General features: G+C 39.9%; 1 protein-coding gene across 2 annotated transcripts; it reads right to left on the bottom strand.

Moving 5' to 3' along the window:
* Positions 1 to 154: 154 nt before the first annotated feature.
* Positions 155 to 13,075, bottom strand: LOC139151493 (THUMP domain-containing protein 1-like). 2 transcript variants are annotated; one of them, XM_070724327.1, is made up of 4 exons: positions 12,818 to 13,075; positions 11,188 to 11,481; positions 2,550 to 2,686; positions 155 to 1,444 (listed from the first exon to the last, which is right to left on the bottom strand). In XM_070724327.1, exons 2-4 carry the CDS (start codon positions 11,450 to 11,452, stop codon positions 716 to 718), a joined length of 1,131 nt encoding a protein of 376 aa, XP_070580428.1. In that variant the 5' UTR covers positions 11,453 to 11,481; positions 12,818 to 13,075; the 3' UTR covers positions 155 to 715. The 2 variants fall into 2 exon arrangements, with proteins under 2 accessions (XP_070580428.1, XP_070580429.1); XM_070724328.1 differs by having other exon boundaries at positions 11,188 to 11,484; positions 12,818 to 13,071.
* Between the last annotated feature and the right edge of the window lie 26 nt (positions 13,076 to 13,101).

Genomic DNA, 13,101 nt, shown 5'->3' on the forward strand with positions numbered 1-13,101 from the left:
CTGCATAAAGCATATCATCTACGGTTGTTTCCCAGAACTGTTTCACTAGCACACTTGATCATCGAAACTGAAACCTGGTCAACTCAGAGATCCCAGTATGGCATATTCTTCCTAGTATTAGAATCATCAAGCAAGAACAATGATACAACCAGACTTTCTAATTTCAAAAAGATTTTTTATTGTAATGCATGATATTGATAAACTACTCCTGATTAAAATGTCCTGGACTTGCCATGTTGTATGAATAGTTGGGTTGTGAAAATAATTCCTATGATGTGAAATAAACAATGTATGTCAAAATCATCCATGAAGAAATTTGGCCATTTCTATATTTAAACCAAAAGAGAAATAACCAAGTCTTGTTCTGGGATATTTTGGGATAATATCCAGTGAAATGTTGTTTTGACCCAGAGCAACTTTTTTGTTGTACAATAGATATAGTTCATAGAGTTGACAGGCTGCAATGTAGAGTGTCTTCCAAACACTGCAGTGCATTCTGTATTTCCGCCTACATATCAGCCTATATGCTATTGTAAAATTTGAATTAATGAGTGTGGATTTAGCCTACGTAACATTGAATTCATGTGTGATCACATAGATCCCAAGGCTAAGGCCAAGGCTGATACATGGCCACTTAATACCTTGTGTAAAAAGCAGGGCAACACAAATGTGGTTAAACCTACTGCTTGAATCAAGGCATATGGTTTTGAAAGCATTACTGACGTTTGGTATAGACACTGCTGCATGCAACGTTCCAAATTTGATCATAAGACTTGTCGTCACTTGAACCGTGACCCTGTCCATCTTCTGATTTGGTCTGTTCGTCTTTGTCAGCATCATTGTCTGATGAGTATCCTGATATGGCTGCTAATGAACCAGCACCATCTACTGCTGGCTTCTCATTGTCAGCGTCTCTGACGACGTCCTCTGCGGTTTTCTGTACATCTTTGTTGTCACGGTTCCGCTGGTCCTTTTCCTCACTTTGTTTCTTCTCTTGCTTTTCAATCTCCCATTCAAAAGTATCTCTGTAACCTTCGGCGACCGCTTGGAGGTTGTACTTCCTCAGTTCATAAAAGTCCTTCACAACGCTCATGCAGCAGATCTTCTGAACAATTTCCACGACAATTGTCAGCTCTGGGCTGTTCAAATCGACCCAGTGATAATTTTGAGATTTCACAATCTTGACTATGTCTGGCAACACATCATCCCTGTGCAAATGGGTATTGTTCCTCGCCCTGAACGACACACAGAAGGATTTACCTGGTACGCCCTCAGCATGGAAATACGGAGGAAGCAATTTCTCGGCTAACTCATTGATATCTTCAGCGTATGCCTTGCAGGTTCCTCCCACTGGGATTAATCTATGGATGTGTCTAGCCACATTCATTTTCTTGTCGGCAACGTCTGAAAAGATGCTGTAGGCAAGATCACTTGGATTATCTACCTGTAATATCATCAGAGGAAAGCAGCAATTTAAAATGAAAACTTACAAAGAGTTGCAATATGCAGATGAAATAAGTACAAGAGATTCAACATGGGTTTGTTTCACTTCACTGTAGTCTGTGAATAGGATAGCCTCAGGCCCTGTGACAAGAAGCTATACCTTACCTTGTTTTGCATTCTCAGCACATTGTCTATTATCAATTATTGATTATTTATCTATTATTATTTGAGCAGGACTGATGTCAACTCACTTCAGATATGCACTGGTCATTGCAGTCTTTCATTTGACAAAGGTAGTGAGAAAGTACTGTAGACACGAAAATGTAGAAACCTATCATGAACAACTGTTCTGTATATAAATCACATTAATACATTTCTCTATAACAAATTATTTGGATTCCCATCACCCAGATGCTGGGCAACATTACTGATTTGATACGAGGTGATTAAAAGTCACACATATGTACTTGTCCATGACTGATTAACTGTTTACTTCATAGGTAATTAGTATTATATATTATGGCCCAAACAAGGGATTTTGAGCTTGAGGGTAAGTGACCATTTGTCCAAAGTCAGGAGGGAAAAAATGGTCTCCTGCCTCGAGGGTATACAGTCCTTTGTTTGGGCTATAATGTTTTTATTACACGCCTCCCTTACATAGTTATCACTCAAAATGTTTGGTTTTATTTGCAAATGACAATCGTATGCTTAATTTCCATGTTAGGTGATGATCCATTAAAAATAGAACAATTTCATTGTCACATGGCACATTAATATATTTAAACACTGTTGTGCAGTTTATTAATTTTTCATGCATAATTTTCTAACAACTGTATTTCCTGTGTAGAACATGTATTTTTGAACGTTTTCTAATCCCAAACTTGTCAAGCTGAAAATATTTCCGGTTCACTTTCAGTCAAATGATGACTATGTGTCCCGCAACCTCATCAACAAGTCACCATTGAGCATGTGACATTTGATGTACGAGGCATGTAATAAATGTACTTGTGCATGACTGATTACTTGTTGACTTCATAGTTGATTAGTATCTTGAGTTACCGCATGATACCGACTGAATTGAGCAATCACAGCTTTTTCAATCTTACCCAGGATTTGATGAACACAAGTTTGTGAACTCCAGTGTGCAGAGCTTGGAATCTCCTCCCTTTTTTCTCTTCAACATCTTTCAAGGCTTGTGTTTCCTTCTTCAAGGATGTTTCAATGTCTTCATCACCGCTACCATCTGAAAGATAAAATATAAGGCGTGCATTTGATGCAAAGACATTGTTACAAGGCCACTAGGAAAGAATTAGATGATGAGCTACAGCTATATATTGGGTAATTGGTAGATTAGGTGTGGTACTTTGTTACTGGCTTGACCCCATTAGTCGCAGACATCACCGAATCAGTCACTCTCGGAACCAGAGTTCTTATTGCGCGTACGCTAATAAGTATCTCTGGCACAGGCAGATTAATATTCATATGACCCCAAGGTCATTGGAACATCAATGAATTACTTTTTTACCTGTCTCGCACTGTAGCTATGGTATTGCCACAGTAACGCCCGGCAGTTCGAATTCGTTCCAGCACGCGCGCACAGTTATCTACAAATTCAAATAAAAACGCCATTTTCTCTTTTCAGTGTTTATTTATTGTTCTTTCTTGAGTATTCATATATACGGCCTTGGTAAATAACTTCGAGTGCAGGAGGGGTCACAATTCAAGAAAATACATCATCAGCAGACGATACACAGGGGATTTGCCCAAAGGTCAGAACAAGTCAAAGCCTTGTTTCTTCCCGAATAATTACACTACTTAAAAGTAGTTCCAATGTAATTATATTTTTCCAGTTCGTGTTTTGCTATAAACTTATCTTATAGTAATTAGTTTTCAAACCGATGAACATTTTTGCATCGAGGATGGACTTTGTATTTTCGGCAAGTTTGTCTCGGTGTCGGTTTTCGAGCTGACTTCCGGTTTGCGGATCGGTATGTGGTGATTTACCACGTAAACAAGACACCTGTGGCAGAGTCATTATCGGCGACAGCGCAAGGAATTGTGGGAAAGACACGCCGATAAGAACTCTGCGGTGGAGATTGTGAATCAGTGTCACTGTCTCAGTCTAAAACAGCCACAGAATCATATTGATGTCTGGATGCTTTGCCTAATCAGTCACAGACATCACTGAATCAGTGTCACTGTCTCAGTCTAAAGCAGCCACAGAATCATATTGATGTCTGGATGCTTTGCCTAATCAGTCGCAGACATCACTGAATCAGTGTCACTGTCTCAGTCTAAAACAGCCACAGAATCATATTGATGTCTGGATGCTTTGCCTAATCAGCACTAAAATTCAGCCTCATTGGTGAAATGATTCACACACTGAGAATAATGCAGAGCAGCCACAAGATGAATCAGCAGTGGCAGTTTGTTGACATAAATTACACAGAAAATGTTATTTACCAGGGATAGAAATACTTTTTTATTTCTTGTGGCAAAAGTTTGCCACCGGATTTAAAATCAGGTGGCAATTATGAAAAATCTGGTGGCAGTTTGTGATCGGTATACTACAACATTTTGTCATTGCCACATACTCATTCTAATTTATAAATTCTTGAAAATATGGTGAGTACACATCACAAAAAATCAACCCATACTGCAGGCCTCGAAAAAAATTTTCAAACTTACCAACCGTGGGACACGTGAATTTCATTTTTACTTGCCCGACAGGAAAAATTACTTGCCCTAAATTTCTAATAACTGTACTAGTAATTTGAACAGAAAGCAAGAGTTTGGCCATATGAAGTGAATTCAAAGAGGGAAAAAACAGATTCAAACATGAACTACATTCTTGTTAAAATGAAGAACTATTACCATATCTGAAATGTCGCAGAAGTAATGTGAGAATACTTTAGTTTTTTTCTGTAGATTTGGCCATCTAGAAAACATCTTTGAATTTGGAATTTTTCCACAACCTAATCCAAATTAAAATCTTTGCATAAGAGTAATTAGATTGTGTGATTTACAATGTGCATAGCTGGCTGCTGCTCTTTATTATCAAGCTGAGATCACAAACAACTGCTCTGCTAGTGTTTATCTGCCAATGCATACGCACATGTACATCTGCAAGCCTTTTTGTTTACATGTTTACTCACTGAGCACAGCCGTCTTTCAAAGTTTTATTTTGATAAATGTATTCGTCAAGAGAGCAGATTAAAGTTTCGTTTTCGTTACTCTTCAGTGCAGATTTGTTTTCTGTAACTGAGAGCCGATCCCTAACAACCAAGGTCACGTAATTTGAAACTGTCTGCATCTCACGCACTACGTAGCTGCAATATGTGGCCTCCTTGGTTGACTGAGCCCGTTTCGACTACGATGTAAACTTGTACTTTTTCATTTGGGTGTTGATTTACGTTGAACAGTAAGCATTGCCGAGATCCATGGCTTCGAATAAGTTTACATCCATTTACCAAGCACAGGGTGCAATTACACTATCGCGTGAAGCCGATCGACTGTCATACAACTCATGCTGCACTTGCACAAAGAGAATGGCAACCACTGTCAAGAGCATACCACTTTACGGCACACATACAAAACAGTGAGTTCACTCCGTGTCGTCGGAGAGAACATGTCGCAAAACTGTATTTTTACGACTTTTTGTGTTTTACAACAGCAAGAACGATTATTTTGCGATGTCTGGCGGATTTTCAAGGGTTTTCAGAAAAAACTTTTGAGAGTTGAAGGACTTACAATGATTGTAGGCGTGTACAGACCTAATGAAATACGTTTTCAAGCTTGAATTGTCCAGAGCTTAGTAATTAGTTAATTCAACCGCTGGTGCACTTGCCCATCGGACGGGAAGCATATTGATTTTACTTGCCCGAACGCAAAATTCACTAGCCACGGGCGTTGGGCGATAGGAATTTTTGAGCCCTGTACTGACTAATGAATTGCAAGTATTTATTGTTATTTAATTCATGCAGGCTGCAGTTTGGCTTTGTTTTCAAAATGTCACAACATGCTTTTATCTTGTGTCGTATGACTGCATATGCGGCTATCACAGAGGGCAACAACATGTCCAGTGTACAAAAGCTGCTGTCATCGATATGGAGATTAGCCAATCACAAGTTTGGATTCACGCTGTGTTTTCATTCATGCCAAAATGTCGCAATTAGTTTGGGTTTTTTTTTGGCTAATGAGTTTTTCCACTGTCAGACAACGCGTGTTCCTTCAGACTAGTGTTCCTTCATTCAAGCTGTAGGATCGATGACAAGATGACCCAAAATTTAGTGGCAGAAAAATACCACCAGGAAAAAATTTTGGTGGCAGATTGACAGTTTTTGGTGGCAAATGCCACCATTGCCACCGATTATTTCGATCACTGTATTTACTGATAAAATTACATCAAAACATAGAAATGATTGAATGAGACTGCTGTACTTCACATGTAATCACTTTTAAAATGACAATCCACTTCAGAAATCTGCACTGTTCATGTAATACAATTGAATGTCAAGTTCATTTACAGACTTACACACACACATGAAATAACATTTACCTTCAATTTTCTAGCAAGTGCATGTTACTATTAATCACATTAATGTCATCTTGAACAAGTCATTGACAATGACATAGTCCCCACTTGTAATAGGAGTATTAGTCTTGATGGGGCAGGGAAATGTGGTCATTAAGAAGTATCACTGGAGTGTATAGGTTGAGATCTATGGGTACATAGGTCTATGTCGTTGTTCCCAATTTGAAACACATGAGGCATGTCTAAGTTATGGTTCTAAATTGAGAACAAGCGACCTAGCGGCCGATATAGCTCCGCTGTGTTTATATAGAGAATAACTATTTTTGACACATGTTGATGAAGAAGGTGGAAATCTTTGATAGCTCAATGCAGTGGCCAGAAAAAATGGCTAAAATAAGCTGCAAAAATATACAATAGAAGATTTCATCATACTTTGAATGTATCACATAGGATCATCCCTAAGAATATGTCAACCAAAGCTATCTGATGAGTAATTTTTGAGAATAAATTTTTTGACAAAAATGGGAAAAATTGCCCCAAAAATTCAAAATTGCAGATTTCATCATTATTTCAATAAATATCATTTAGTTCATCAGAAATTCTATATATATTACTTAGCTCATCTTTAGAAACCTGTATACCAAATTTCAAAGCTATCAGACCAGTACTTTTTGAGAAACACATGTTTTGACCAAAAATGGCAAAAATTGCCCCAAAATTACAAAATTGCAGATTTCATCATAATTTCAATAACTATCATTTAGTTCATCTGTAGAAACCTGTACACCAAATTTCAAAGCTATCAGATGAGTAGTTTTGGAAATACACATTTTTTGACCAAAAATGGCAAAAATTGCCCCAAAAATACAAAATTACAGATTTCATCAGAAATTCAATACATATTACTTGGTTTATCAATAGAAACCTGTGTACCAAATTTCAAAAATATCAGACCAGTACTTTTAGAGAAATACATTTTTTGACCAAAAATGGCAAAAATTGCCTTAAAAATGCAAATTTGCATATTTCTGCACAATTTGAACAAATTTGAAATAGATCATCCCTAGGGACCTATGTACCAAATATCAAAGCTATCTGACCGGTAGTTTTGAAGAAGAAGATTTTTAAAGATTTTTTTACCAAAAATGACAAAAATTGCCTTAAAAATACAAATATGCAAATTTCACCACAATTTGAACAAATCTGACTGAAGTCACCCTAAGCAAACTGCATATCAAATTTCAAAGCAATCGGACGAGCGATTTCAGAGAAGAAGATTTTTTTTACCAAAAACACCAAAAAATGCCCCAAAAATACAAATATGCAAATTTCACCACAATTCGCACAAACTGAAGTGAGGTCACCTCAAGTGAACTGCACATAAAATTTCACAGCAATTGGACTTGCGGTTTTAGAGGAGAAGGCAATTGTTGACGGACGACGGACGACGACGACGACGACGACGACGGAAAATCAACCTATTTGATAAGCTCCGCGTCGCTGACAGCGGAGCTAAAATCAGACCTCTAGCTCGTATTGGCTCGCTCAAAATAGATATGCACTAATTAATGAGGTACAATATGTGGCGTCATAAGGTGTCCTATCATACCAATATGAAGGGTGTAGCACTTGTGGTTACTGAGTATGGACAAATATGTATATTTGAGGTCAAAGGTCATCGAGGTTACGTGACATTTTGGGAAAAAATTGTATTGCTAATTAATCCCTATATGCCAAAAATCAGACCTCTAGCTCTATTCGCTTGCCCAGAATTAGATATGTGCATAATTAATTAGGTAAAGCGTGGTTTGTCATAAGGTCTCCCATCCTACTAAATTTAACCCTTTTCCTGCCAAGTCGGTGAAAATCCGCTTGAAATTCGGTGTAGCCAGAATCTAAGCACTGGTGACCGTTATTCTCCCAACCCGGTGGAAATAGGGCCCTTTTTGGGTACCCCCTTTCCTGCCAAGTCGACGGCACTACGTTTTGCTATCCCCTGTGCGTTTAGGGGTCATCCAAGGACAGGTTTTCTGACAAGGAACGCCTTTTCCCCTCGAAATGGGTTCGCAGGGAGTCGATAGACAGGGAAAGGTGCAGAAACCTGTCCGCCAGTCCCCCACACCCGAGGGGGGCAGGTTTTTTTTTTACCGCTTTTAAGCGGACTTGGCAGGATAGCATGGTGACGTTTTCTGGCGGAGTTGGACGTACTTGGCTGCCTGGCACTATAGAGATTGCTGCCGAACTTGACCAACTCGGCAATGCTAATCTAGAAGGCTACCTCTTGCAAACGACTTGGCAGATATGCCGATGGTGCGAGACGAAAGTCACTTATTCAGTTGTGCGTGACTGAAAATGAGAACGTATTTTTGACGGGACGGCTCGACTTGTTCCTCCGATGGAACGGATATGAACGACTCGGAAATACCATTACAAACTGGTGTCCGACGTACTAAGCTGGGCTTCAGCTCTGCAAGTTCAAGCCAGCAACGTCCTTCACCGCCTTGGCCGTGCCATTCAATGGACGTAGCTTTGGATTTTTTATTTATTCCATCGTCGAAGTATTGGCTCTGGTTTGCAGGCAAACGTATCCTCTTGCCGACGCATTAGTAACTACGTACGCTGTTTGCGTACAGAGAATTCAAAAGGTGACATAAGGTCAATATGCTACGGGGATACCGTCTGCAGTTAGCAGGGACTGCTTTTGTTATGCAAACCAGCTAGCAGTACAATATGGCTGCCAGGCATGTGGACACGTCGATGGCTAGAACAATGGAAGCATATTGCGTTGCACACCGTGCATCGCAAAAGTGAACTGAAGACTTGGGGGTAGTGACTGGTTATCACTGGTTAGCTGCAGCCCAAGCCATGTCGGTACAAACCCGTACCTGACTGAGACACTCGATTAAGTCAGTAATGAACGGTAACACTCGTAAGCCAACTCCCAACTGAGCTGGCAAAACTACGTAAAGCTGTGCTTCAATGGCTCAGCCATGTCGTTAATACAACGGCAAAAACGTAGTTTTTTGTGCTACACTGCCAAGTCGTTGGAGGTACGTATTCAATTGACCCTACCCTGGGGAAACAGGACAGGTTTGACGGTGCTGCTGCACCCCTAGCACGACCCTCAGGGTCTCTGACTAACAGACGAGTGAGGTGATGTTTGTGCCTAGCGGACGTACGTAATACTGAAGGAGTTTATTTCCGAAAAAATAAACATGAAACGGCAATAAAATGACGCACTCCCAGGGGCAAACAAAGCCGGTGACCTCAATTTTTTTCTGCAGCAACCCTTGAGCTCCTTCCCCTGTCTACGGGCATGTAGAAATTATTGAAGTCTAACACGTATAAGTACGGCTAAAACTACCCTGAAAATGGGCGATTTCTGCCAAAATGCCTGGCAGGATAACATGCAGGAGAGCCAATCTTTTGCAGGCACATATTATGGGGCGGTTTTCTACTGACTTGGGAGAATAACGGACAAGGGCCCTCGGCAGGAAAAGGGATAAAGGACATAGCACTTGTGGTTACTTATTTATGCCCATAAACGTATATTTTAGGTAAAAGGTCATCGAGGTCACATGGACATTTGGTCAAAAAATTTCTATCCTATAGTTATCCCTATTAACCAAAAATCAGATATTCAGCTCTATTGGCTTGCTCAGAATTAGATATGCACATAATTAATGATGTTCAGTATGTGGCGTCATAAGGTATTCCATCATACCAAATATGAAGGGTGTACCACTTGTGGTTACTGAGTTATGGACAAATATGTATATTTCAGGTCAAAGGTCATTGAGGTCATGTGACATTTGTACAAAAAATTGTATTGCTAAGTTATCCCTATATTCCAAAAATCAGCCCTCTAGCTCTATTGGCTCGCTCAAAATTAGATATGTGCATAATTAATGAGGTACAATATGTGGCTTCATAAGGGGTTCCATTATACTATACATGAAGGGTGTAGCACTTGTGGTTACTAAGTTATGGACAAATATGTATATTTGAGGTCAAAGGTCACCGAGGTCACGTGACATTTGGTCAAAAAAATTGTATTGCTAAGTTATCCCTATATACCAAAAATCAGACCTCTAGCTCTATTGGCTCACTCAAAATTAGATATGCACATAATTAATGAGGTACAATATGTGGCGTCATAAGGTGTCCCATCATACCAAACATGAAGGGTGTAACACTTGTGGTTACTGAGTTATGGACAAATATGTATATTTGAGGTCAAAGGTCACTGAGGTCACGTGACATTTTGTCAAAATATCTGAGATATCTGCGTGAAGGGACGGACATGACCCAATCTATAAGCCCCCTGGACTTCATCCGTGGGAACTAAAAACTGTGTCACTGCATCCTTTTTGCAATATGAATACGATGAGAAACTAAATTTTTATTTTTCTTGGCCTTATACATGGGAGTCTATGGAGAACTGACTTATACATGGGAGTCTATGGAGAACTGCCTTATACATTGGAGTCTATGGAGAACTGCCTTATACATGGGAGTCTATGGAGGTGTAAACTAAAAAGTACTCTAACACGGCCAAATTTGATCGCATTGTGAAACAAATCGACATGCATCTGTATGAGGTAGGGTACTATCCTTGTGCAAAGTTTGAAAGAAATTGACCTGGGCATGTCTGAGATATCTGCGTGAACGGATGGATGCACGCACAGACGCACGCACGGACATGACCAAACCTATAAGTCCCCCTGGACGGTGTCCGTGGGGACTAACAATCTCTGTTGTTGCCATATTGTAGTGGAAAGGTGACCTTTCCAAAGGTTTTACTCTAGGGGTGTGACTACTGGCATTATGATCACTGTCATTATCATTACTTCCACGTCACATAGTATAGCATGTTTATAATTTCTGGCCATACGAGGAATTATTAACTTGACTTTGGCTTTGGCTCAGAAACATAGGCACAAAGCTTACCAAACAGAGATGAATGCTCTTGGAACCCTGGTGCTATTTCTGTTATCTCTGTACAGTATGTGATGGCATAACATACTAAGGGTAAACCCCAGTCATATGACTGGGTAGACTGGAAGATCTGTCGCTTGAGGGCGCACTCCATGGGGAGGGGAGCTTAGGAAGCGTCCTTGAGGGACGGATCTTTCAGTCTATTATTAAATGACCGGGGAACCCTGAAAAAATTTTGCCAACTGACCACCCTCAAAGCGAATGCATCTTACCATTTGAAGGATCTGCTTGGCTCTGAGCATCACCATCTGGTTTACACTCAGGTCCGTACAACTCATCTGCATACTGTGTCAGCAACTTGTATCCCTCCAAGACGCACTGTCTCTCATCTTTGTTGCAACTCAACAGGAAACCTTTCATTCCGGCTTCTACCAAGCCATGGCCGAATTTTGGTTTCTTGTTCGTTGATCTCACATAGTATCCTTTCTTCCTCTTCTTTCCTCTGAAAGATTCCTTTTTGGATCGTGGCGAGGACATGACCTTGGGAATCAACTTGTCTTTCTCTGCTGCTGAAAAAGAATTCAGATGTTTTTACTAAAATCATGGAGGTGGTACATGTAGCAGGGTAGTCACAACAAACTCAATATCAACAGGATGATAACAGCTGTTTGACCAAAATTAACAATAATCTGTAGATTTTAGTTTTTGCATGCTTTTGCTGGTGCATGGTTTCGAAAGCTCATGATTTGGCAATGGGGTGGTAACAAAGGAATTAAATTATTTTGAAACAAAAAAGTTTCAAGAAGAGACGTTGGTTTGGTTCCTTGCACCTCCCTCTCCATGGTACTAGTACAACAATTGCCTCAGAATCTGCTGGCTTTTCTTACTGGCGATGCTGACAACTCTTTAGCCGCAAACAAAGTCTCAACGAGTAACAATATGATGCCTTATTTATCACAACAAAGGATGCATTGATATAACAGGAGCAGGTCACCTCGACCCCTGTCCGTTTCTACCCCACTAATTCACATTGGTTGTAGTCACCTCAACCCCGGTACCCAAATCATTTTGAACTGGTCATGCTTTTCATGTTATATGACCAAAAGTCGCATTTTACTGAATATCTAATGCAACTTGCCTGCAACAAATGATGGTGTTTCTGTGAGAAATCTGCATTCTTTGAAATAATTTTTGCCATTTTGATATGCAAAATGAAGGCACCACGCCCAAGCACCTGTGCATACACTGCGATGATTGGCTGTGTACACCTATACAATGCATCTGCAAACTTTTGGCCATGGAGGTTTTTGGTATAGTGTCCCTGGCTTTACTAGCTTCCACTAAAGCCCTTCAAAGTGATATGAACATGAAATAAAACTGACGACATGCTTTTGAGGTAATAATAATAGTTTGTCTCCTCAATATTGAAGGAAAGGTATGAGGGGGTTGAGGTGACTTAGGTTGAGGGTTCAAGGCAACAAGGGCTGATGGGGCCGAAAGGGTCAGGAGTCGAAGTGACTAGAAGCCGATATAACTGCTATTGATAGTATGTCACCCTTTACAAAACTGTTATAATGAAATATTCCTGATAAATAGTTTGTCATTCAGTATTATTTATTGCTAAAAGCTAGTAACACCCGGTACATGGATATAGATACTAAGTTTGATGTATCCTTGAACATTATAACACTTTCAAACTTCAAAGTGGTACATTTAAGGAATGCGGTAAATGTACTTCTAAGGCCTGTGTACAGTGTAGGTTCATTTTCTGAGTAACATAAAATCTTGTTATGAACCAATACATAAAGCTTGCGCCAATATAACCTTTACTATTACAGTATTAGGAACACAAGTTTGCTTTAATTCCGGGTGCTATCTGAGCTAGGAACAGTGAGAGTGTACCTGTGGTTATTTGAGGGCGCTCTCTCCGCCGACGTCCTAAATGCTTGATCCAGCTCGCATGCAGCCCTCGGTATTAACGAATAACGTATTACAGCTTGCAAAAACACGGTATTAGCAGGATCGAGGCAAAAGTAAATGCTAATGAGAGTTCGAATTCCGGCACCAAAAACGCTGAACAATACGTCGGTTCGCACACTATCTAAAAATCTCTCTGGACGGTACTACAAGCACATAATGACTTGTGTAGGTTGTTTGTATTCAGTTCCTCCAGTAACAATTTGAAA

Source organism: Ptychodera flava, chromosome 15, assembly GCF_041260155.1.
Source record: "Ptychodera flava strain L36383 chromosome 15, AS_Pfla_20210202, whole genome shotgun sequence".
Classification (NCBI taxonomy): Eukaryota; Metazoa; Hemichordata; class Enteropneusta; family Ptychoderidae; genus Ptychodera; species Ptychodera flava.